The 26076-nt window shown below is 46.1% G+C and overlaps 1 protein-coding gene across 4 annotated transcripts in view; it reads right to left on the minus strand.

The window, feature by feature from the left end:
* The window catches only part of CLIP2 (CAP-Gly domain containing linker protein 2), a 78568-nt gene extending 56804 nt beyond the window's left edge, over positions 1-21764 (minus strand). Inside the window, exons 1-2 of one of the 4 annotated variants that reach the window (XM_062632223.1) lie at positions 21683-21764; positions 5002-5223 (exon numbers count right to left, since the gene is read on the minus strand). In XM_062632223.1, the coding sequence (XP_062488207.1) occupies positions 5002-5113 (112 nt within the window). In that variant the 5' untranslated portion in view covers positions 5114-5223; positions 21683-21764. Of the gene's footprint in view, positions 1-5001; positions 5224-19720; positions 19743-21350; positions 21521-21682 lie in introns of those variants that run through there. The other 3 variants (XM_062632213.1, XM_062632241.1, XM_062632232.1) reach the window with 3 other exon arrangements.
* Positions 21765-26076: the final 4312 nt, after the last annotated feature.

A 26076-nucleotide genomic window follows, 5' to 3' on the forward strand; every position in this document is an offset into this window, starting at 1 on the left:
CCTTTACCAATGAGCCACACCTTTAGCACAGAAACCTCTCTTGCATATGGGATTGGGAGTAGTAACTGTCTTCACTTGAAGCATGGGAAATAAGCCAACGCTTTTGCGGGAAATCCTCTCCTGAGAGAGCTAGAGATGAATTTTTAGTCTGGTTTTATGGAAAAAAGTTACCACAAAGCAGCAGAACTTACTTTTTCCATTGTTCCAGCTCTATGGGAGAGAAAGGAAGGGGATAGTTGGTGTGGACACCACTCACCAAGCCTAATGTTGTCCAAGAATCCATGTCAAGTAATAGTCCCTCACTGACTTTCAGTGTGAATGACCATTTCATGTCTCCTTCACAAAACAAAAAGTTCCCACTCACACAAAGCCAATGTACCTAGCCCAGAACGCCACCACTGAAAGCCCTTACACCTCCTGGGTCTCTGAAAGGGCCAGCTCAGGTAGGAACCACAGTAACTCCACTCCAGGGAAGTTCAAAGAGGACATCCCATGAGCTGGTAGGAAACAGGGGCTCCAAGTAAGTTCTCAGGAAAAATAACTCTGATATATTGAGCCAGCTTGCCTCACATACTGTGAATACATCATGTATGGTCTCTGTAGAAACCTACAGCCATGACTTATGAGATTAAATATGCATGAGCACACAGCATCTCCCATTTGCATCAGTCCTCTGTGCCGTTTCAGAAGATGTCAGTTGTAAAGACTATGTGGTCAAGTTTAACAGGGTACATTTCCATGGCTGGGAATGCAAGAGAGATAAGAGTTGGATGAAAGACAACTGACCTTCTATAAATTAATATGAACAGAGTGCTGGGGAAAAGAGAAAGGAGAAACCAAAGCATCCTGCGTATTCCAGACTAAGAATAAAGGAAAATACGTCTACTTGCACTTCTGCAGGCAAGACTGTTCAGCATATGGAAAGTCAGAGGAAGAAAGCATGAAGCTTTTCAAAACTGATTTGTAGCTAATGGCTCTCTGACAACTCTCAGGTACGACCGCAGAACAGGCACCTTCTTTTGACACCCAATCTGGAAAACAACCTCAATGTGGGGTCTTTCTCAGGCAGCCCCAGACTATCAGAGCCAAGAGACAGCTCAGAGCCAACAGGCTGTACATTGTTCCAGTTTAACTCTGCACTTGATTATATTTATGGTTCTTCTGCATCTATATTTCAAGCTTTTGAGATTCTTGTCTTCCCCCAGGGTAGCAAATTCAGAGAGATCAATGTTGCAGCTCTGTATTTTATAATCCAAACCACATTGGGTTTTTTTTTCCCACTGAGCTGCGAGGCTCAGGTAGTTCACCAAACACCTAAAAAAACCCAGAGAAGCCAGAAATGCCAGTAGAAAGTATGGAAGCAACACACAAGTTCAGAAACATCAGTGCACTCAGATGCCCCAGGGCAAACCCTGACAGTGTCCCAGGAAGCATCCTCAGTGCACAGACACAGTTGACAGAGCTCATGCAAACATTCAAAGACAGCACAGAGCAGAGCTCATTGTTTCTGCAGGGCTTCTCAAATGCCTTGCACACAACCTCCTTCACCCAGGTTTTTAAGACCTGATGTTAAGCTTGGTATCTTTAGAGGATCTTTCCATCTCACCAGACACCAAACGCATCACCTCAAGGCACTTTCCTGGATAGTGGCAGAAGAAGAAAGAAAAGCAGAAAAAGCCCTTTGCAGTGTTTGAATTAAATACACAAAAGAACAATTGTTTGTAGCCTCTCCATCTCTGCCACTGTCCCTCTGTATCTTAGAAAGGAGCCAGTGCTGTGACACTGAGGAGAGCACTCAGTGCTCACTGTGTACTACCAGCTCTAACAGCCCTCAGGCTGCCATGCACTTACCTCTCTTGGTAAAGCTGGGTTATCAGTACTGCCATGAATTAACACCAGTGATCCATTTAGAGGCCAGAGGATGAGTGATCCTTTAGCAAGACAGAAGAGTGAGGATGGGGTAAAGCTCCATCACCCTCCTATGGCCCAGGCCTAATTAATCCCAGGAAAGGTAATGAAATCCAGCCTCTACAGCCATCTACCACCAGATTCTTTGGCTGCAGGCATCCTCAGAGTTGACGTCAGTGCCTGCTGTGGTCAGGATTTTAGTGATGTGGACACTTGGCTCTAAAATAGAACTAAACCACTTTAGAAAAAAAGAATATTTTCTCTTGGAGTTTTTCCCTGCCAGAGGCTGAATCTCATGATTGCCTGTGCTGCTGCTCAGCCCCACAGCCAGCACACACACTGCAGCTCTCACAGAGGGTCCCACAGGCAAGTGAACAGGATTTGGGGATGCAGACTTTGCTCACCACTTAGAGGAACAGGAGGCAGCAAAAGGCTGGCCAGGCCTTTGGAGAGATTTGCAGGAGGAAGAGCAGGTACAGGCCATGAATAGGCACAGTGGTAGCTCTTATGCAGGACACAGAGCAAGATGATGATGGTAGGGATGACATTAAAGATGATGCCACAAGCCCTACCACAACTATCCACCTAGCACAGGCCCAGTAAACAGCTCTGTTTTGTAATTGTGCCCTGCTCTCACCTTCCAGGCAGGAATTGCTCAGTGCTATGATTGCTATGGCAGCCTTGTGCCTGTGGAAAGCTCCCTGCACTGTCCTGAGAGGCAGAAGAGCAGTAGCATAGCTGTACAGCACCAACTTTCCCAAGACTTCTCCCCTTCTCCTTACACACTTTTTTGCCTGAGAAGTTCAAAAATTAGTTTTAGTCCTGGAAAGATCAAACCCATTTTGGTGCAGATCCTGCCCACGCTTTGCTGCATATCTATCACAGTGACAGATGGCTATAGCTGAACAAGGCACAAAGAAGCTCCAGCACACAAGTGCTGCATTCAGCTGGAAGGCTGCATCAGACCCCAGTGCTGACTGACTCTTTCATACCACAACACACATAGTGACTGTGTTTGCTGAGACACCTCAGCGCAAAGCACCCATGGGGAAGACAGGCCTTGTCAGGTCTTGTCCCTCATTTTGTTGTTGAAGTGATAAAAATCACCAGAGAACAACTCCACACCACAGTGCAAGTCTAAATCCAGCATCGAGAGATTCACAACTGGCAGCTAAACAGTCATGTCACTGGAGGCCTTTGGGTTTGTTTCTCAACCCCAGTGAGGTGCTGGGAGAAACAAGAGGGAAATACAGAAATGGGTGTGGGGAAGAACTTCAAATTAAACAGCCCAACCTATAAACTTTATCCTAAGAATTTCCTTTGTCAATTCATGCTTCCCTCTAGCAAACAGATACAAGGAGACTTCAGTATCTTTGATATGGATACTAAATTAAGGAATCAGTCTAATACTAAAACCCACTCAAACACAGAAAAGTGAAATTCAAACATTTATCTCTACATCCAGGGCCAAGCCTTCAGCCAAGGAAAAGCAGTGCTGCTTCACTCCCTACAGAGCTGTATTACAGCACAGCATCTGGAACTCAGCCCTTGACCTCAAGCAGTGACTGGGCCCTCAAAGACCCCGCACATGTGCAAAAAACCAAGTTAAAACTGGGGTTTAAATACTATTCAAGGAAAGAATTTACTAAGTGGGAGAGATGACACATACACTATCAGTGATTGAAAGAAGGGAAAGCTCAGCTGAAGACATCCATGAGCAAAGCAGAGCCCTGATGTGTAATAACAGCAGAGCCAGGGTTGCTCAGCAGAGAGCAGAGACTTTGCATGGAAGTCCTGTGCAGGGGTTGTGCTCAAACCACCCTCTCAATGGAGGGTGTTCATGGGGCAAGCATAAGAGAAACTTCAGAAATGGCTTTTTGGTTTGTTTCAATAACTAACACTTCTACATTCCCCTGACAAGACGGAGCATTGTCTGCTGACCCTCATTTCTGCAGTATCATTATCACGGATGATAATTGGTCGTAGCATGCTAAAGCTAGTTTTGCCCACTGTTACCCCCTACACTGTCCAACAGGTACGAAGCTTTACTGCTTCTGCCAAACAATGTACACTTTTGGAACTAAAACATACAGTGAAGAAATCAGGCATGGGGGCAACAGCCTGAATTATTATGGGACAAGAGGCTGACAGACCTCAAGCAGCAGCCAGTGACATTCTCAGACAGAAAGTGTAACATATTGGATGTACAACTGATTGACAGGATATACATCATCCTGATTCTTTTCCCCAGAAGCTAAGGGAAAGCCTTTTATAACAAAGAAAGACAAAAAGCATTACATACAAAACCTGCACCTTGAACATTTGCTGAATTATATCTGATACAAAGCACCTAGCAATTAAAGAAGCCAGAAAAATGATTCCTAAGCAAAACACTCCTCAAATGCTTTCAAAGTGTTAATTATACTGTATAGCGGCAGTCTGTATAGCTTACATATAAACTGGATATGGATCATCAGACAGGAAAGCCTGGGTATGTATGTCTAGGAAAGTCATGATTCAAATCCCAGTGCTTCTGATGATTCTGTGCAAACAAAGGCACTAATTTTAGGGAATTGGCATAGGACAAACCACCTTACATGCCTCGTGCTTACTCCTGCATTATCACAGGCCAAAAGCCATGGCTACAGGACAATGTTTAATAAGGTCCCTGGTGAGTTTCTCATCTGCCTAAGTATTACCAGCCCTTCACATTGGTGAATAAGGTCCTCATATTTAATAAGTGTTTAATAAGGTCCTCGGTGAATTTCTCATCTGCCTAAGTATTACCAGCTCTTCACATGTTAGTATCTGTACAGGTACACATACACAAACAAGCAAGGCAGGAGGCAGCAACTCTTTATCAGCCCTGAACACCAGAGGATGCATCTGTCTCCCACCCCCTCTACAACCTGTTTTGTGCATTCCTGAGGAAAGAGAGACCATTTACTCACCCCATTCCACTTGTTTTGATCCATGCTCACGATCAATCTATGTACAGCTGGGAATTTCACATTCTACTGAACACTGGCACCACTAGCCCTTTGCTTTTAATCACCTGGGTCAGCTCATGCCCCTACCATATCAAGTCCTTACCTTCTTTTGAGCCAGTGGTGACAGCAGCTGTAGTGGTCCCTGATGCCCGTCCCACTGGGCTGGAGTGCTTCCCAGCTCTGCCTGGGATTTTAAGTCCACTTGGCTTCAGCATGTTTGCCGTCTCCTGTATCTCAGGCTCTTATTGTCAGTGTCTCAAAGGGCTTTCCTGGTATCACAATTCAGGCTTCTCGATGACGGACCTCTTCTTCCATTGTTACAGACCTGGGAGAGGACACAAACCAGACAGACAATAGGTGGGAGAGCACCAAACAGGATCCCATAAAGCAGTACCCAGCACCCTCCTCATAGCCACAGCAGAGTCAAGATCTTCCATTTCTTCTCCTGTAAAGCAAGGGTGATCATTTCCATCTCCCATCCTAATGTTACATTCCTCAATCTCACAGTCTCACTTTAATCCTGGAGTCCTGGACCAATGCTGAAACCTCCCAGAGTCCCCAAACAATTTAAATTCAGTTTGGGATTTATTGACTAGTTTTAAGTTCTAAAATCTCAGTTCATGCATCAACCAAGACCTAGTTCTGCTGTCAGAGCCCTTCCCAAGGGCGCACTAACAACCCCAGCTTGAACCTTTGGTACAAGGCCCCTGTTTTCACAAGACTTTGGGGCAGCCTCTCCAAACTGACAGAAGGAGGAAGGAGAGGCCAGTGCCTAAGATGGGGCTTTCAGCTCTTTTCTTTAAGGACAAATCCAAAACCTTGTTATAGAAAAAGGGCATCTGACCCCATGGATTTCCAGTAAGACTGAAAAAAAATCACTTTCTGGAACCCGAGCATGACTCTATCAGTTATTCATCAGTGAAGTCACATAACCCTTCCCTATGCCATTCCCTTCCTGGTAGGCAAGTGGAATAAAACCTCCAAATTCCTTGCAAGGATGTTGCATGAACAAACACACAACTCCTCAAGCAAAAAGTTCTATGACAAGAAAAGAAAAATAAAGGAAATGACTATTTTGCTTAAAAAAAAAAAAAATCCCATTCCTAATGGATAAAGAAAAACCAATAACACACTGAGACGATCAGCCAAAAGGAAGCTCAGGCTGGCTGAGCAGGCTGGGATGAGGAGGGAAGAAGGTGGCAGCACAGTAAGCCAGAGAATGCCAACCCCACGGTAAAAGGAACTGCAAGGACAGCAAGCCAAGGAGCAGTCAGAAGCTGGGGGACACCCAGACCTGCTGCCTGGGCTGAGGAAGGAGGCAGCACTCCTGAGAATTAATGTAGCAGAGATTTACAGATGGCAGGAGGAGGGAATTGCAATAGTGGGGACAGGAAGTGATTAAGGCATGAGTAAGGATTTCAACACAGGCTGGGTCAGAGCAAGGGGAGGGCTGGCAGAGCTCCAGGGAAATCTGCGAGCAGACACGGAGGACAAAAAAACCACAAGAAGAATTCCAAAACTCTATCGCTGAAGGCTCACAAATATCTGAGACACCAAAGAGTGGTCCAGCAGTTACAGTCAGTCGTCCCACACCAGCTTAGACAAACACAGAAAGGAGGGATCAGCAAAGACAGCCCAAGTGAAAACCCAAGGGATCAAGCTCCACTCATCCCCATGTTCCCCCCAAAGCGTGTTCAACACCTCAGGTGACTTCAGACACCTGCAGACAGCACCAAATGGAAGTATTTTAACTTACACAGAAGTCAAGGCTGTTGGTGAGAAGTGGGAAGCTCAGATCACATCACCAGCAGCAGGAACAAGATCAAGCAGTTTGTGTTAAGAAAACTGCCTTCCTGCACTAGAGACTGCAAAAGCGAGATGCTGTCACAGAGTTGGACAGGAGGCTGCAGATCCCAGCTCTATTTAGCATAAAATAGGGAGACAAGTAACAGACTCTGGAGGTGAGAAACATTGATCAGTGTATCAATATTCCTCCTATCTGTCAAGCCATCAGACATCTCCCTCCCACCCACTCCATCTCATATGACACATTTTGCCTGGGGCTAGCTTTGATTGTACACAGCAATTTGATTTCTAGCACTTCTGCTGGCAGCTGATGTGCTCTATCAAGAGATCTCGCCCCATCTCCATCGCTTTCAACCTGAAGGTTTGCTTCTTCACAATATGCCTTTACTCCTAGGTTTGCACATCTCCTCACCCAGCCCTACCTTTTGGTTACAAGGTTTGATGCTGTACTTGTGATTAAGCAAGCTGGGGATGCTGGCTGAATCCACTGCCAGGATTCTGGATGAGCAAAGGATAAAAGGACACAGGGGAAGGATAAAACAGAAGAATCTGAGCAGGGAAAGAGTGCCAGATGAATAAAAACATATTACAGTTTGTCAGGCCTCTGTCAGAGGGATTCTCTGGATCTCCATCTTTGCAGCCAGAACCACATACGCTTTAGGGACAGTGAATTTAGTTTGCTCCTCTGTGAAGAGCCAGGGAACTTCAGTTCATTCTCCCTCCACTACTCATTATCCCTGAGGATCAGCTGTCCCCACAGGTCACAGGATATTGTGATATTCTGCTCCTTCTCAGGATGCCTGGATTTTATTTTTACACAGGCAGAGAAACAAGAGGAAGTGCACTCCCACTGCAGAGAGGTTTCTATCATAAATCTTTATGCAAACACATTAGCTTTCAACATCCTAATACTGAAGCCCAAATGAACTCCACAGGCTGCTAATTACACTACCCTCTGAGCAGATAGCTGTTTTTATCCTGAAATACAATCACCATGGCTGGTTCATGGCCACAGTCACTGGGGTGTCCATGCCACACAGAGCCAAAAACTACTCAAATGCTACCTTCCATGACAGCCAGATGCCCTCAGCCCCACACCACTCACTGCACGTTGGTTCACAGGGGAGTCTGAGGGGTTGTCTGAAGTGTCATTCTCATCTCCACAAGCTGCAGACTGACCAAAGCCAGGAAACATGGACAACTGCTTTAGCATGTACCTGCACCCTCACTATCACACAGGGAGATGAGGATGAACGTAGGAATTCTTACTATAAATCCAGATGGTTAGAAATGCATTGATGCGACTGATGTCTGGGACACTTTTAAAGAAGCCTTTGCCTGCTGCTAGGGACAGACACTCCTTCCCTGTCACTAATTTCTCCCCCACTTCAACATAAACACATGAGCTGAGTTTTAGGAAGCTCTAAATGCCGAGCACAGAGCTCTTCTGAATTACACCATTAGGTCATCTTCACCCAGAGCCATCCAAGTCACACATCAGCTCCCAACCAAGTGATGCAGCTTTTGTGCTGCAGAAACAGCCTTGGCCTGGGACATAGGCCAGTATCTCCATTAGAGATAACTTGGCCTGAGCTCCTGTACTGTGGCCTCAGTATCCCAACAGCCTCTGTTAACAGACAAAGCCTTTCTCAAAAACCTGCTTCCAGCAGTAGATGCATGATACAGACAAATATGATGCCACAAGTGGCATAAAAACCACACGAGCCATTTTCTTTCCTACTCCCTGTATTACCTGCATAAGCTGTAAGCTTTGACCCCCTGCATAACTTCATGGAAATGTGGCTTTCCCCAGACACAGCATAAAAAATACCCCATCTGCCCTTGTGGATAGTGGGGCCATCAGTTCTGCTTATTTTTGTCTTCTTCCTCTTCCAAGATGACACAGATTACAAGGATTTTGCTGGATCTCTGCTAGATTCTTCCTGCAGTCTTTTCATACCGAGATGAATGGTTCTGTCTGTTCCCACAACTAAGAAAAGCATCCCAGGAATGCACAATGTGAAAGCCTGCTTCAAATGACCAAAATCTCTTCTCCATCTTTCCATCAGAAAAGGGGACTCAGCTGGATCTGAGTCACCTGGGCTCAGATTCAAAAAGGGAACAGTTTTTCAGTACAAATATATACTGTACTTAAATACCAAAAAAAATAACTTCCAAAAAATACCTTTCACCACAAGAAATATATCTGGATATTCAAGTATCTACAAGGCTGGCCGCATCAGAACAGCACAGGTTAAAACCAGGAACAACTGGAGGTGCTGAGGCTTCAATCTGTTCAGACGTGGTAGAAGAATAACATGGGTTGGAAGCAAAATCCTTTGTTAGCCTTAGCAATGCAGCTTATCTGCAAGTTTCTCTGCTTCATCTATCCCTCGTACCCTCAACAAGGCACACGAGTACTTGTGTGCCATGTGGAATACCATCCCATTCAAAATGGATGTGAGCAACAAAGCAGACCCCCAGGACAAAGCCCCCTAAGGATCTCTTCACCTCAACATATTGAGAGAAGCAACTGCAAGACACAGGAGCAGCTTTCCAGACACCAGACTGAGCTGGCCCCAATCCCATCCTGTGCTTGGTGCTTCCTTCTGGATGGGTCTGGATGTAAGAAATGTTTACCCAACACAAAACCCTAGGCAAGGCACAGGGAATTCACTCCGAGTGCAGATCCAAGTGGCATTTAGACCCACTGTATCTGAGCACTGGTGTAACAGTCGGGTATATGCAATATTTTGTGGGGAAATAACTCCTTATTTCTTAAGCATAGAATTTAAAAGTAAGTACCAAAATTTAGGTTTTTCATTTTCTAGCTTTGGAAATCCACATGTAAGAACTTAAACGTGAAGTCTGCAGTCAGACATGCACGTACCTTTTCAGGACAAGGGCCTATGAAAAAAAGGTAAAGAAAACTATCTAGTCATCAGACTGAAGGAAACCAAGGTTATCATGTTGTATGGAAGGTTAATGATAAACAGAGACAATGCAGAGAAGTAGTAAAACACTTTACAACAATCTTGACTCATGCAAATAATCAGTGACTTTAAAGACAACAGCTGGGATAGGGAAAGGTTTGCACAATAAAGTCTTCCTGGTTTCACTTACTCCTATCTAAGATAGTTTTTGAAAAGCAATTCGTGCCATTATTTAAAACACTATGACAGGTCTCCTCATGTTCATGCTAAGGATTGGGAACACCAGCACTTGGGATGCAGCCCTATGGCAGCACATCTGCAAGCAGAGCTCCAGCCACTTCCAGGGCTATCAGAAGATGTGGTGCTGTGGCTGAAATCTGCACAGACTCTTGCATTAGTAAAAAAGACACAGCTTAGGAAGACCAAGAATCCCTTCTGCAGCTGCTCTAACAATGTAATAACAGCAACTCCATATGGAGCAATAGAAAGGGAATTATACGCCTGCAAGGTAAATCCCCAGCCTCTACAGGAAGGAGACAATCCCACATGCTGCCACACAACACATACCTGGGGAAGGTCCAACAGAAGGTCAACCAAAGTTAAAACCAACTTTTGTTTTCAACACATCCTTTGCATGCATATTCAGGAGAGTTAAACATAAAGGCAGGAACTTAATTTTCACCCCATGTTCTGGCTTTGTATTTCAGAGAGTTCAGAGCCTTGAAGCAGTTTCCGGGTCTGGGCCCCATCCTCTGTCATTCAAGAGCCTCTGAGACTCTGGACAAGAGTGAACTTACCTTAGCACTGCCCAAGAAGAACTCTGCTCCCCACAAGACCCACAGCTGCCTGTTCCAGCAATTCATACTCACTTGTGTCATACTCCTCATGCAGAATCTCCCAGTGAAATCAGCATTCCTGCTTGCAGAAACCTTCAGCATCAGGCACTGCAAATGGTGAAAGTGATACCTGAAGCCCAACATCTTCCTGAAAAGAAACTGCTAAAGAATCTGGTCCACTGATCGCTGGAGGAGCTCTGCACTCACTTCAACAACAGGCACACAGAATAAAGGCAAAAAGCTTTCACAGTGCCAACTCTGGTGCTCATTTATGAAGCCTTATAAAAAACCTTTACTGGCCTAAAGATATTTATTCTGTTTTCTTAAGTTATGTAAGGTTATTTAATCTCTAATTTCTGAGCATTTGGTTGCATCCTCTTCCTACTTCCAAGCTTTTTTGCACCCTCCCCACCCCCAGGAAAATGAGATTTTTAAGCAAAGCAGCTCTATATCCTAGAGCCATTGCTCCAGGATACATAACAGACTGCATGCCAGAGGCAAGGACAGACAAAGATTTGGTGTCCCACGCTCAGGACCCCGTAACACAGGCTGTGCTGCAAAGACAGGGGTAGGGATTTTAAGAACCAAAGTTTCCCTTGCAAACAAAATCCAAAGGCTGGACTCAAACCACTGCATCTTCTGTGAGAGGGATAGGAGACGAATCTGATCACAGAGACAGGATCTGATAAAGTCAAGCTGCAGCTTTGCTAATAGAAGCAGAGATTACACTGAAAAGTCAATTTCATCTCTTAAATCCTTAAGATGTTCCATCCGACCCAAGGCAATCCTAGCACTGCCTTCTCACTTCTCCCATTAGTTACTCCTTCCAACAAGCAATCAGAAACCCATTCCTGAAGCCCATGGCAGATCAGGATTAAATTCTTTTGCTTAATTGAAGTATAGAGGAAATAAAAGATGCTCACTCTTAATTAAGGTCCGAGTCCTCTCCCAAGAAAACCTTTCCTTCCCCCATAGAGGGAATGGAGGCAGAGCACTACAGGAATGAAAGAAAGGAGCATATTGCTTTCACTTACACACAGGAAAAATCAGGGGATCCCAAAATCCTGACAGCCATCGGGTTTTTTTCCTCCCTTGCAATTGAATTCACATAGGTTCTTCGGCCATAGAGCTCTGTTGTTACCGTGTAGTCTCCCTTACGCATCTGAAAGGCTGTTAACCTCTAACAAAGCTTGTGTTTAGTTGTCTCTCTCACTCCAGTTTTATAATAATTAGCACAGAATGCAAAGGGAAAGCCCAGAGGCCTTTTAGTTAAAAACTTCCATATTTAAGCTAGTTTATCCACTATAATAGACTAGTTTCATTATAAAACAATGGTTATTAAAGGAAGAACATGCAAAACCATCCCACTGCAGCCTAAAAACCACAGTGCAAAACCTGAGGCAAAATGGGGAAAACTCCAACCAAAACACGAGAAACAAAGGCCATTCAAGGAAGTTATTACATACAAACTAGGGAGTAATTACGGGCTTGCTGATGAGCTCACACTCCCCATGCTGGCAAAACGCCTGCTGAAGACTGACACAGGAGATAGCAACAATTCGGCACTAATTGCAGAGCAAAACTAGCTCTGATTTGTGGGAAAAGTCCTGTGGATGAGCTTGGATCTATGTGAGCTCTTGCTCCCTGGAGTTAAGCCCTGGAGGCAGGGGACAGTGTTCCTAGAGGAAAACAGGGCAAGTCACCAAAGTTTCACAGCTCCCCTGGGAAGGGAACAGATACAGAGATTTCATAAATGCTGTCCTCCAGGTCAGTTCAGACTTCATCCTTGCTACTGGTCCATGAAAGATTTCTCTACTATTCAAGAGGCTTTGGCAAAATCCAAGGGGCCGATTCACAGAAAGTGTCATAAGTAGGATCTGGAAAAGAAACATGAGGAAGGCAGAGTGCAGGAAAGATAATGATACATAGAATGGTTTGGGTTGGAAAGAACCTTATGATCATCTAGTTCCAACCCCCTGCCACAGGCAGGGATGCCTTACACTAGACCATGTAGCCCAAGGCTCTGTCCAACCCGGCCTTGAACACTGGTTGAGGGATGAGGCATTTACCACTTCTCTGGGCAACCTATGCCAGTGCCTCACCATCCTCACAGTAAAGAACTTCTGCCTTACATCTAACCTGAACTTCCCCCGTTTCAGTTTGAGCCCATCACCTCTTGTCCTATCACTGCAGCTCCTGATGAAACACCCTTGTAGCCCCCTTCAGACATTGGAAGGCTGCTATAAAAACATATTCTGTTATAAGTGCTTGGTATTTTACTACTGGAGAAAAAAAAGTCTTTAATTAAATCTGAGCTATACACTAACTCAGCCAGGCTACACACCCTGTGCAAAGCCACAGAAGAGTGTGGACTTCTAGAATTTCCCGGCTTTTCATTACTTGATTTAGTGCAGCATTAAAGTTCACCCTGGCACTTGATCCAGTATTCACTGGAGCTCACGTTAACAGAGTTTTTGATCTGTGCACTTCTGCAATCTAACTTCTACCCTAGGCTTTGATTATGAAACAAAAACAGCACCCAGGTCCTTCCTGCCCTGATTTCCCCCCCTTTCTTACAATCTGCACATGCAATGAAGACTTCTTAGCAGGCCAGCCTTGGTTTGTTGACTGTCACTGAAAAGCTGAAGCAACAAAGAGCTGAAAATAGGAAACAACTAGTCTTGCAAGCTTCTTCTCTTTCTCTTTGCACATTGAAACCAGGAATTCTGTTTTCATTTTCAGAGCAGTGTTATGACAGCCTGTCTCCTGATAATGCAGTTGTACCTGTTTAAACTTGCAGATGATTTGGTTAAAAGCAAAGAAAATAGGATTGGAATGCAACATATTTTGGTGTAATAGAAAATACCTTTGGGACATGCTACGCTTGCTCCTGAAGCCCCCATTGTGCTCCACTAAAGCTGCCCAACATCTACACATACCCTCAAGCGCACCAGAAGAAGGTACCCTGTCCATATAACCACACATTTACTGCAATTCAGTATGCAGCAGAGACCTGGTCACTATAGCAGGAACAAGAGCAAAGCCCTTCCCTGGATCATTAGTTCTGCAAGTTTTAACATCTAGTGAGAAATCCCCTCAGAAGAATTCCAACACAAACAATGACACATTAAGGGAAAACTGTCCCTGCCTCTCCACAAGCTGCTGAAACTTCAGGCACAGATGCAGGACAAAAAGACCTACCCTGTACCTAATGCAACTCCTTTTGTGGTTTTATAACTAAACAAGGTTTTTCATTCCTGCAGTTCAGCAGCATCAATTTCAGCCTCTTCTTGCTGGGAATCCCCCATCAGTTGCCAGTCCAGATTTAGTCAAGCCAGCCTTCTGCCCACAGACCTACTCTGCCCTTCACACATTCTGCAAACCCTGCCCTCTGACATTCTCCCACTGCGTCCAATGCTCTCCCAAGACAGCTTTGCCCTTTCTCCACCTTCACAGTATCATTTTGACCAAGCAATGCTCTCCTTTGAGAGGTCCCGAGACACAGCACTCACCACTTCCATTTCATCCTATGAGATCTTCTCTAAACCTTCATCACTTGAATTCAGTCTGGTTTAGACATGGGCAACCCAAAATGCATACTGCATCCCAGGCAAAATCTCCAAGTAAACTCTATGCCAAATACTATGAGCTAACATCATCTTATTCCTTCAAACAAAGCAAATGTTCTCAAAAGTGGAAAGAATAACTAACCCACTTTGACACTGGCTGTTAAGAGTAAGCAGAGATACAACAGGAGGTAAGCGGAAAAGGAAACACAGACCCTCTCACAGTTGAAATGCAGCACTGACAGCCAGGAGTCCTGCTTCCTTCTTCCACGGTGGTCAGTAAACTTGCTGCACAGATGATAACAGTACCAATATGCAAAAAGAAGGGTGACAGACCAGGAGGGTCCCACCACTGGTACCTATTGAAAGATCAGAGATCAAACCTAAGATGCTGCAAAGGTGCAAACTCACCCTCTCTCCAGAGCACCAAGGCCCTGTGTAAGCCCCATCCCCTCTACCCACAATCAAGCATCCTGGTTCCCATCGCTGCACTGGCAGCAGCAGAACAATGCTGGATACAGTTGTTCCCTGGAGCACCCTCCTCCTCCCTGCTGATTCACCAGCCTCCCACTTCAGAGCCTGACCTCTGGGCTATGTGGATTAATTGCTGCTGTCTCTTGAGCCTCCCTACAAGCACTGTAACTTCCCCAGACCGCAGCTAACACTGACATACCTACACAGCTCCACCACAGCCACTGCTGGACACAGAGGCCAGTCATGTAGGAAGTTTCCTTTCAGCCAGTATGTGTTAACCATGAAGTTTCCTACTTCACCACCTTAAAAAGGTCCTTAGAAAAGCCAGAGCTAGCTCACAAACCTTACAGTACAAGACAGAACATACCTCTTAATTAAATTACATCCCTATCGATGACCAAAACCACAATAATCTCAGCAAGTTATATCAAATTGGATCTTGCCCATCAACATTATCAACGTTATCACTCCTGTCTCATGGTTCCTATGACCCACACCTCACGACCTGCCTTGGAGAAGCTGTCAGTTACTTTGAATTGCACCACATGTAGAAAGGTACAGATCTGAGCTCAAAGCCTCCAGGCACTGAGCCACACACTAAGCCACCCCAGCACCATAGGATGTTACACCAGAGGAGGTGAGAGATTACAGTTTCTAGAGGGTGAAAAAGCAACCGCCATCCTACACAGTCAGATTGCAAAGGAGGTGTGGAGACTGAACATGCCTGGTGCTCTGCCTTGTGCTGCAGTGGGACTTGCTGGGCTGGCAGGAATAGGAGAGGTTGGCACATCTGCACACATCTGGGAAAGACAGTCCATCCCAGCCTCCTCCAGCAGCAACAGAGGCCTTGCAAGAGCAGTACTGCTCCACAGCCTGGTTTTAATCAGCATTCCTATCTACACACTACCCCATGCCATTGGGAAGCACACATAACAGCAGTGCTTGATGCACAGATGCTGGCAGCCAAAAGGAACAGGTCCGTTCAGATGGATCAGGGCTAAAAATGGGATGTAACAATTTCTAACTCTGGAGATAAGAGTGAAGCTGCCAGGGTGAACCCAGCCTGCAGGCAGGTAGGCAGATGGATCAACCCACCACACTCCTTGAATATTGCAGTACTACATGTTCTAGCCAGAGCTTTAGAGGCATTGCGTGTCCCCAGATGCTCCTGCACTCCTTACAGAAACAGGCTTCTATATAGAAAGTGTCACTAATCCCTCCTCTAATGCAGGTAAGACCACCATCATGATTTTGTACAGAGATCAAGATATAATTTCACCTAGCCAAGCAAGTAAAGTGCAGCTACAAGCAGCAGCCCAAGCACATCACACCAGAGTGCTGGCATGACATCTCCAACACAGGCTGGGTCTGATTCAATCAAAAAGGAAAAGCAAAATTCAAGTTGTAACTTCTTCTAACAATGACAGTCAATGCTGCCAGCACCCTAAGGCAGAGTGTATCATAGCACTCCATAAACCTGAACCATATGATCACCCTAAAGTACCATCTGACTTTGACGTTTGCATGTCAATGTGCTGGAAGTGCTCCCACACCTTCCTACCATCTAGGCAAAGCACTTTGAGGGGATTCAGAGATAAAAAGGGGAAAAGTGCTTGCAGATGCTTCGGAGACATCATGATTAAACTTGCAGGAGTATTACTGCCAATATCATTTAGTAGAAATACATATAAATATACATACACATAGAAATCTTTCCTATGGAAGAGATTCTCTGTGAGGGTGCTGAGGCACTGGCACAGGGTGCCCAGAGAAGCTGTGGCTGCCCCATTCCCAGCAGTGCTCAAGGCCAGGTTGGATGGGGCTTGGAGCAAGCTGGGCTAGTGGAAGGTGGCCCTTCCATGGCAGGGGATTGGAACTGGATAAGCTTTAAGGCTCCTTCAACCCAAACCATTCTGTGATTCTATGATTTAGCAAGTTCAAAATCTACTTCATAGATCCCACTACAAGACTACATACACAGATACATAAAAGATGAACAGTGTAAGGCAAAACATAAGCTTTCCCTGCCCCAGCAGTATATTCCACACAAGCCTGCCTTTCAGTGCCATATTGCTCCTCATTAAATCTCCATTAGGGATGGCTGGTGGATTGGTCATCAGCTATAACGTGACAAGCTTACCAGCTGGGAAACAGAAGTCCAGAGGAAAAAAAAATGCACTTATTCAAGGTTGCAGACTGACCTACTCCAGTTAGTGTAGTAAGGATCTCAGTTATAAAACAAATAGCTTTATGCTAAATATAGCTAAGGAGCAGCCTTTAATCACCAGGATAGGCTTCACACAGAGGGCTGACAGAAGCTACTGAGGTAATACAGCACACAATATACAACAGTCAAATACGAGGCTAAAAAGCCCATTAAACACATCTCATGACATAAAGACCTCTCCACATCTTCCAGGAGAGGCATCTTTCCAGGGAGGTTTGTTCTCCATCCAGGGGATGTGCTTGTAGGTCATGAATGGGAGGGATGCAAGGGATGGGAAGTGCTGTTTGTTTCACCAGGCAGCTGCTTTTTGTGCCTGTCAGGATGGCTGAAAAGTTTCCAGCACTAATTGGCGGACACAGAAGTTTTCAGAGCATGATACAACAGATAATGGGGGAGGAATATGTCAAAGGAAGAAAAAGAACAGACCAGCCAGAGAAAGCCTTTGCTGGTGCCTATGCCAGAAGCTGGTGCCTCACTTTGGAAGCCTTCCTCTGCCCCGCCAGAGGATGTGCTGCCAAAGAAGTTCATGCTGCAGAAGAAATTGTGCGGCTTTTGTCAATGAAACACCTTTGTACTGGTCCTTTGTAGAGTAAGAGGCTGATATACAAAGCCATAACGACAATAAACAAAACAAAGGGGAAGACACATGCTCTGCAGTTGTAACTGAGCTAGACTGGCCAGGGAGGCTGGAGAAAAACCCTCACTGCCCACATCATTCTTTAAGAATAAAAATCCTCAAACCTCTGTCCCGAATTACAAGGATGAAGATGGACATAACCTGGGACAGGTGATCTCTTGGGAGCCTCTGTCATTCCAATTTGTTGTGAAGCCCTTCCAGCATAACCAACATCTATGCAGCCTTTACTACACCACTGCAAACAAAACAATTCATTTTCAGCGAGAGCTCTGGCCCAAGCAATACAACTCTCTTCACATTATCTTTTTAAAAGGAACCATTTGAGGGAGCACAGGGAAGGGACTGAAAAACACCAAGAAGTGGTTAAAAAGTTCCAACATCCACAGAGCATTTAATTCACAGACCTCAAAGGAGTTCAGAGCTGCAACACCCATGTGGGGAGAAAGAAATACAGAGAAAACAGATTTTTCCCAAGATTACTTAAGGAACAGCAGCAGAGATGAAGAGCTGCTCGACTCTATTAGGCACCACTGAACATCCAGCCCACCAAAGGACTTGGGAAATCTTTCTGAAGTGTTTATAGACACAGAGTACAAATACTTTTCAAAAAGAAGCATTTGGCTTTCCCAGGCACAAATGGAGCTATCAAGGGAGTCAACAGCAGAGTTCAGAACATTAACTCCCAAAATAAACCAAACAAGAACTTCAGACTTCCTTTGTGCTTCAGCACAGATGAGGATGGGGAGATGGGACCTCACAGCTGGTTCAGAGTCCACAGCAGGGCATTCCACTGTCTGTGCACACGTTTCTCTACAACTATGCAGGTGGGAAAACACAAGCATAATAAAATAAATCACTGAAAGGAAAGGCTCACCTAATTTCAGTGCCAATTCAAGTCAGCATCATATTTTATTCCATCATAGAATAAAATCATAGAATGATTTGTGTTGGAAGGGGCCTTGAAAGTTACCTAGTTCCAACCATGGGCTGAAGTAAAATAAGTTAAACCATGACAACGATATATCACAACGTTTGGTTCCATTTCTTCATTTCATTGGTCTTTCTTTGCTTACACTGTCTCTCAACCAACCATGCCTATTGTATAGACAGTTCCACTCATTTAGGAGGAGATAAAAACCACGCCACCGCATGGGAATGATTTCCAAAAAGTCTAAAGCAGAGCTATTGTGGTGTTTGGTTTTGTTTTACAGCATTTCTTCAGGATGTTTGTCAGGAATAACAGTAACTATCAGTTTAAGGTGCCAGCCTCAGAGTCACATGCAACGAAGTCATTTTCCCACTGGTAGCTACAGCAAGAGCTACTGCACAGTCATATGAGTAAGAAATTAAATCCAGCTACAAGGAAAGTCAATTTGCTTTGTCCTGTTTAGCACTGCAGCTCAACCACACAACACAGCACACAGGGTCCTCTCAGCAGAGCAAGGGGAGATGCTCCAGGAGCATGGTGGTACTGCAGAAAGAGACTTTGTACATCGACGCACTGACAGACTTCTCTGTTCTCCACCAGTATCAGTCACGGAGACCAGAGCTTTCCCTGGGAAGGCCAGCCCCATGGAGAAGGAAGGATTAGAGTAGGACTCAGGAAGACCAAGTCCAATTCCTTTCTCTGCCCTGAGCTTCTGGAGCAAGCTTAGACAGTTTGTCATCTTGATTCACTAAATTACCTAATCTGGTTGGTTTAGAAAACTGACCAGTAAAACAAAGTCCCAGTCTTGCTGGAGTCTGACATCACCAGTACCATGAGCCAAGGTGCTCTCCCAAACAAAACCTGAAATTCTACTGTAAATATCAAAAGAATAGTGATAAGAGAACCACAGCCAGAGACTGTTGGCTGCTTTTAACTCAGCAATTGAGCAGAAGGGGGAAAATATGCCTTCTTGCCTCACATCAGCAACTTCCTTGGTTGTTCTTGTGCTCAGACCCCTTGTGAGATAGAGGGGGAAACGAGGTTCAAGGTGTTTATAAACGATGTTTATGAAAAACATTTCTGTAAATACCTACAGACATCTCTAAATTAGTGCACAGCAGTGTCTAATGTAGGTTAGCAACAAACCACGTTCAGATCTAGCTACCTCGTCTTTCCCAGAGCTTTAACAGTACATAAACCTTGCCATGCATTGTATACAGTCTACAAAGTGGTACTGACACCCTGCATCTGGCAGATGGAACTTGCTTTATATATTGACTCTCATCCTCACCAGAATGATGATACCTCCCTCCCTCCCCCAAACTATTTATTCCTCCTAAGTTTCATGGATAAAGGAGGCATTTTCATAAATAAAAAAAGCAACCTCAGTCAGGAGGTAGAACCTGTGCTCTTACCATTTTAACCACCCATGGTTAAAAGTAATGGAAGGGAAGAACTGGCACCTGTACCCTTCCACAGCTGCACCCCTGACACTGGGAAATTCCCCTCTGGGTTCTTCATCATTTCTTCTGCCAGAGCAGAAGCACAAATGGGGAGAAAGAGGAAATGTATCGGGAACTGCTACTTGCTGGAGTAAATGATGGCAGCTTCCAAGGCTAGAGGCGGCAGGAAGCTGAGCAGAAGAGGAGCTCCTCAGCCTCAGCAGACAACTCAGTCTGTACAGTTCTTAAGAACATCTCCCCAAACACACTGGTTTCCCCTTAAATGAAGGCAGGCCCCTCACACACATCAGTGCTCCTGAGGTGACAGACTGGTGCCAGCACAGCTTCTCTCTGATATGCCCATAATGGCTGGTGCCAATGGTTTAACAGGGGGCTTGTCTCAGAGCTGAGCCTTTGAAGTCCTGTACTCTCAGTGATTTCTGGCAGGCACGGTGACAGATTTTCATGAGAACACAGCTGTTTGATGCAGACTCTCCCCATCCTAGCCCTGGCAGGCTGTAAGAGCAGGCAGGTAATGTCTTAAAATGCCAAATCCCATATCCCAGTTTAAAAATTGGCAGCTGCAGCACATTTAAAGCATCACCTCCCCAGCAACGATGGGGCAGGACTGACCCGTGTTGTTTAACGGGGCCCTCCTGGAGCACTGCTAGGCAGAGGCTAAGGCAAACACACATGCCATGCACCCCAAATATACCTCAAATTGCAAGTCACCCTCAAGGAAACTCTTCTAGCCAGCAGTAACGGACGGACTGGTGAAACTTGACATCCATTCCAGCAGGATGAGCTCCTGAGACAAGGTTTGCAGGCCTACGAGACTGACAACCAACAGAGCAGCAAGTAACAGCCAGCACTGACACAGTGCTTTGTCTCCCAGCTCTTCCCTAACGCTGCTGCAGCCTGCCTAGACACCCTGGAGATAACACACGCCTCTGCCTCCATCCCTGGATGCTTTCCCACACAGACCATTCACTGATTTGCACCAGGAGGTACAAGAGGCACATCCCGCTCCATTCACCCTGCAAATGACAGCAGCCCAACACTGATGGGCCTTCCTCAGAAGCACATCTTGCTACAACAGACAAAACCCCATCAAATCCTGCAGCACACAGTTAATGCTGATATCTGTATCACTGAAGAGCAACAACGCAGAGAGCAGACTGAGCAGTCCAGCTTCCCGCAGACAAAAGAGAATTCTCCCCCGTTTCAAACCTAAACTCGCTCGGCCTCGAGCAATGGATGCTGCCACCCACCCTCAGCTCCATCTTCCCAGCGACAGGCCCTGCCGCTCCAGCTGCCCCGGCGGGTGTCCGTCACCGCACAGCACCCGGCGGCGAGGCTGCAGCAGCGGATGTGTGTACGCGGGTGTGTACCCCCCCGAGCCACCCGCTCCGTGCCGCGCTCTACCCAGCCTCCGGCGCTGCTGCGGGGACCAGCGCGGCCGCAGCACCGCCCGCACCCGCCTCAGGACGGTGCCTCCCGCCCCGCCCAAGGGCAATGCTCCAGCCGCCGCCGCCAAGCCCTCTTCCCGGGCGCTCCGCGGACCCGCTCCCCGGCCGTCGCCCCTCCTTTGTTGCCTCCTTACCCCCGGGCAGCGGCTGGGGAGCCCCGAGCCGCCGCAGGCTGCAGCCGCTGGCGGGCGGCCGCCGAGACCCGCCCTGCGCGGCTGAGGCGGGAGCGCGGCGGGAAGGCGGTAGCGAGCCTCGGCCCCTCCCTCCCTGCTGCCGGGCCGGGGCACGGCCGGGCCCTGCGACCCGCGCGAACAAAGGGGCCGCCCCGCGCCGAGATCCTCCTGGTTGCCGGTCCTCGGCGCCTGCCGGAAGCGGGGTGGGAGGGTGGAAAGGCAGCGCGGAGGCGGCTCCCGGCCGCAGCCCTCAACGTGAGAGCTTTAACATCAGAAATAACCGAGAAGTGCACCTTGTGCTCGGGCTCCCTGCTCCGCCACACTCGATCCGGGCTCCGGGATCGACCGATCTGGTCTCGCAGCACACCTGAATTTACACGGTAGCGGATTTGACTGATAGAAGGACAGGAGGAGCTGGCAGTGATTCCTGGAAGGAAGGATAGCCCAAGTACCAGGGATTTTCTGGGGAATGCAGCAAAGAGAAAGCACCCGCAGCCTTGGAAACTCATTCATTCAGAGCCAGGAAGGGTGGGCCCGGCTGATAATCATCACTTGTCCCTCACCACCCCTCTGCTGTAAAGACCAGAGCTGTAGCTGGGCTAACATTAGATGGGGATATAACGGAGCAGGCTCGGAGAATCACGTAATTGTTTGGGTTGGAAAAGACCCTTAAGATCAAGTCCAACTGTTAACCCAGCATTGCCAAGTCCACCCCTAAACCATGTCCCCAAGCCGCATATCTACACATCTGTTAAATACCTCCGGGAATGGTGACTCCACCACTGCCCTGGGCAGCTTGTTCCAATGCTTGAGCACCCTTTGGTGAAGAAATTGTTCCTAATATCCAATGAAAGCCTTCCGTGGTGCAGCTTAAGGCCATTTCCTCTTGCTCTGTCTTGTTACCTGGGAGAAGAGACAGATCCCCAGCTCATTCCACCCTTCTTTCAAGTAGCTGTAGAGAGTGATAAGGTCCCCCGTGAGCCCTCTCCAGATTAAACCCCTCCAGGTCTCTCAACCATTCCCATCAGACTTGTGCTCCAGACTCTTCACCAGCTCCATTGCCCGTCTCTGGACACAACTCAAGCACCTATCTATTGCCTGTGCCCTGCAATAGTATCTAATTCAGAGAGAGGTGCAAGGGCCACAATTCCATTTAGTGGACTTTACCAGCTCTATAGACCCCCACATCATCTTGTTTGGTTATCAGTTGCCATGGGGAAGCCCTCAGGCCATGCAGTAATAGAGGAAGGTCCCACCTTGCACAGCTCCAAAACATGTTCCTGTGTGCCTTTTACACCCTGTGTAGGTCCAGGAAAGCACAGCAGAGATGCAAGTGAAGTAGATGCAGGCAACAATGCAGAGAACAAAGCTGAGGTCAAGTGAGCATCATCCAGAACAGGAGATTTGACAACCCTGGCCTCAGCAAAGCAACCCACACCCAGGAGGCAGCTGCTGGCATCCTCATCTTGCAGAGGAGAAGCCAAAGCAGAGAGAAGCAAATTGGCTCGTCCGAGTCAAAAATAGAACCTGAAGCACCTGCCTCTGACGCCTCTGCTTCAACTGTTAGTTCACTGTCTTTCCCTGACATTTTCCCTACATCGAAGCTCCAGTCATTGCTTTCCAGTTCTGGAATCAAGCTATTTTGTCTCCTCTCTAATCTGTAGTTGCCTAGGGAGACAAGATGCCACCAGGAGAACTAGAGGAGAAGGTGCCTATCAAATCAGGCTGGGACTCAGGAGGTCTCACTTCCCTGTCCATCTTCACTCCTGGTTTTCCTGCTCTGCCAGGTTGTATCCTTGGGTCCAAGTTTCTTTCCTTATCAAAATGGTGATGGAGTGATGTGGTGGGTTCCAGAGAGACTAGCACGAAGCATTACATGCAGCCAAGCATTTTGTAAGGAGGAGTGTAAATTTAAAGCTTTAATGTTTTCAGGTGCTTCAGGGTAGGATTTCAAACCACTCAGAAGTTAAACTTTCTCTTTTTTCATCAATTGCACAATTTTATGCTGTACCTTATACATGCTAAATTGTTCTTACTACTAAAACTTCCATTTAATTGTTTAATTTACAGCCCTAGGAAGGTCAGCACATCTGGGGGTATATTTTGTCTGCCAGTAGCCCATGGCATGCGCAGCAGCTCATTGTTTCTCCATTTCAGCAGCACAAGTCTTGATGTTAAAAGCACTTGTGGTTTTCTGCTTTCAAACTCAGCCATCCCAAGGGCTCTGTGTATAAATAGTCATATATTGTAATGACCATTATATTTTATGTTCCAGTAGTGACTCAGGGTGTCCTACAATCCATTGTGTCAGGCATAGGATGCTCCCTGAAGAAGAGGCAGACCTGCACACCAAGGAGCCAGGATTCCCTCGTGCTTGTGCATTCTGCAGCGCTGATGCAAAACCAAAGGGAGAATTGAGCCTGCTGGTTTCAATAAGACGAAGCTAGAAAAATTTCACAACTCTTAAGTCATTTCCTTGAATCATTCTGACAAATCTGCCTCTCTGACTAAGCTTTCTCAGGGGAAATTCCAGGGAGAGAAGGAAAGATCATCCAGTGCCAGAGCTCCCGTAGTGACGTGAGTGAAATACCTGTAGACTTGGATTTGTGTCTTTGCCATCAAGTGCTCTCCCACAGAGCTATCCCTCAGCTTTTGTTGTACCTGCTTTTCACAAACAAAGCTTCAGAATAAAAATAAATGTTGAAATCCCATCATTCAGCAAAGCAGCACTACTATTAAAAAAAAAAAAAAAAAAACTCCCACATTTATTTATTGCCTTCCAATACCTAAAGGGGCCAACAATACCTGAAAGGGACTTTTGACAAGGGCCTGTAAGGATAGGACAAGGGGCAATGAATGGCTTTAAGCTGGAAGAGGGGAGATTTAGATTAGATATAAGGAAGTTCTTCCCTAGGAGGCTGGTGAGGCACTGGCACAGGTTGCCCAGAGAAGCTGTGGCTGCCCCATCCCTGGCAGTGTTCAAGGCCAGGTTGGACACAGGGGCTTGGAGCAACCTGCTCTAGTGGAAGGTGTCCCTGCCCATGGCAGGGGGTTGGAACTGTATGAGCTTTGAGGTCCCTTCCAACCCAAAGCATTCTATGATTCACAGGCAAACAACCCTGCACTGAAGATCCAAGACATGGAGAAGCACAGGAGACACTTAAGTGCCTATGAGGACTTGTTAATTTTACCCTGACTTTCACTGAAACCATTACATGTACAAAGCTGATGTGCAGTCTCTGACATTTCTGGGCTATCACATTTGCCCAATAAAGCTCTAACTATATACTACCCTCCTATTATATGTGATATGATATGTATCTTGTTTTGAAAAGTGGCTTCTCATAGATAGTCAAAACTGTCTCCACTTGCGTGATGCATTATTCTGATTTCCTATTTGCATTAGCGATTAGGATCACTAAAAAGCTTCACAGCTGTTTTCTTTTAAATTATCCTGCAAACTGAAGCATTACACGAAGTAATGTGAAAACAAGGGATACTCAAGCATGCATCTGGGGAAATGAAAAAGAGGAAACATTTTGTGTTTTGCTGTTATCTATATTGTTTGAATAAAGACAGCCAAAGCAGTCTTTCCATTTTATTACCCAACAGCAAAGAAGCTCCTCTCTCCAAAGAGCTGATGAGACACTTGATTTGCCACGTATCAATAGGCTATGATCCCTAAAGCCGCAATCCTTCACTTTTCCCCCAAAGGTACCTTTTCAAAGGCCATATGAAATGGTGACACCAGGACCTCAGAAGTCAACAAAAGCTTCGGAGTTGAATCCTTTCAGTCTTTTCCCTACCACATGCGTAGAAATCCCTGCCAAATCTATCCCTTTGCCCTGCCAATGTACCTGTGGGATCAGAGTGGTGGCAGAAACAGCTACATTTGAAAATACAGCGCACCTTCATTACTGTCAACTTTCAGTCCTGTGATTTCCATCATCTCAAAGATACAGCCGTAACAAGAGCCTAAATTCTTACTGTTCATTCAAGCTGACACTATAAATAGCCTGCTGCATTTGGTGGCAGAGCACAGAATTCCAGCACTGGTGGGAGAAACAAGATTAAAGCAGTGATTTAAAGAAAAGCTGGGGTTTTTTTTCCCTTTGATTACAGAGCTGCTGAAAAAACTTCTTATCTTGAGGATCAGTGACTGCTTAGGCCTCACCCATTCTAGGCCAACACTGAAGTTCAGAAACCTCATGTAAACAGCTTTTAATTCATTACGGTCTTGCACAGTTGCAATGATTCAGACAAGTGGTTCCATGCTTTCAGGTATTTGTTATCCAGTCGAGAGCCACTGCAAAGCCTCTAATACCCAGCAGATTCTGTTGTATCTCCTTAGGTGAAACCTCTCATCTGTCTTTAGGCATCTGTATCCAAGCCAGATGTCTGGACTTCCTATACAATGAGTGCAGAGGAACAGGCACTGGGGTGGAATTCCCTCATCATATTGCAGACATCTAAACTGGATTAATTGCTCTCTAACAACACTCACTTCCATCCATGAATTATAGGGGTAGTTGAGAATTAGGCCAAATGAGATGTTTAAAGTTAAGTGATATGTATTCCACTCATCTTCCTTCCAGAAATGCTCAGCACAGCTGATGATGCTGATTTGGGTGCATGTAGATCAGATGTGTGATGGGTACATTCTTGTCTGAAGGGCTGACTTTGTGCT

Source organism: Pezoporus occidentalis, unplaced genomic scaffold, assembly GCF_034315485.1.
Source record: "Pezoporus occidentalis ecotype Australia unplaced genomic scaffold, CSIRO_AGI_Poc_V1 ctg110, whole genome shotgun sequence".
NCBI classification, from domain to species: Eukaryota; Metazoa; Chordata; class Aves; order Psittaciformes; family Psittacidae; genus Pezoporus; species Pezoporus occidentalis.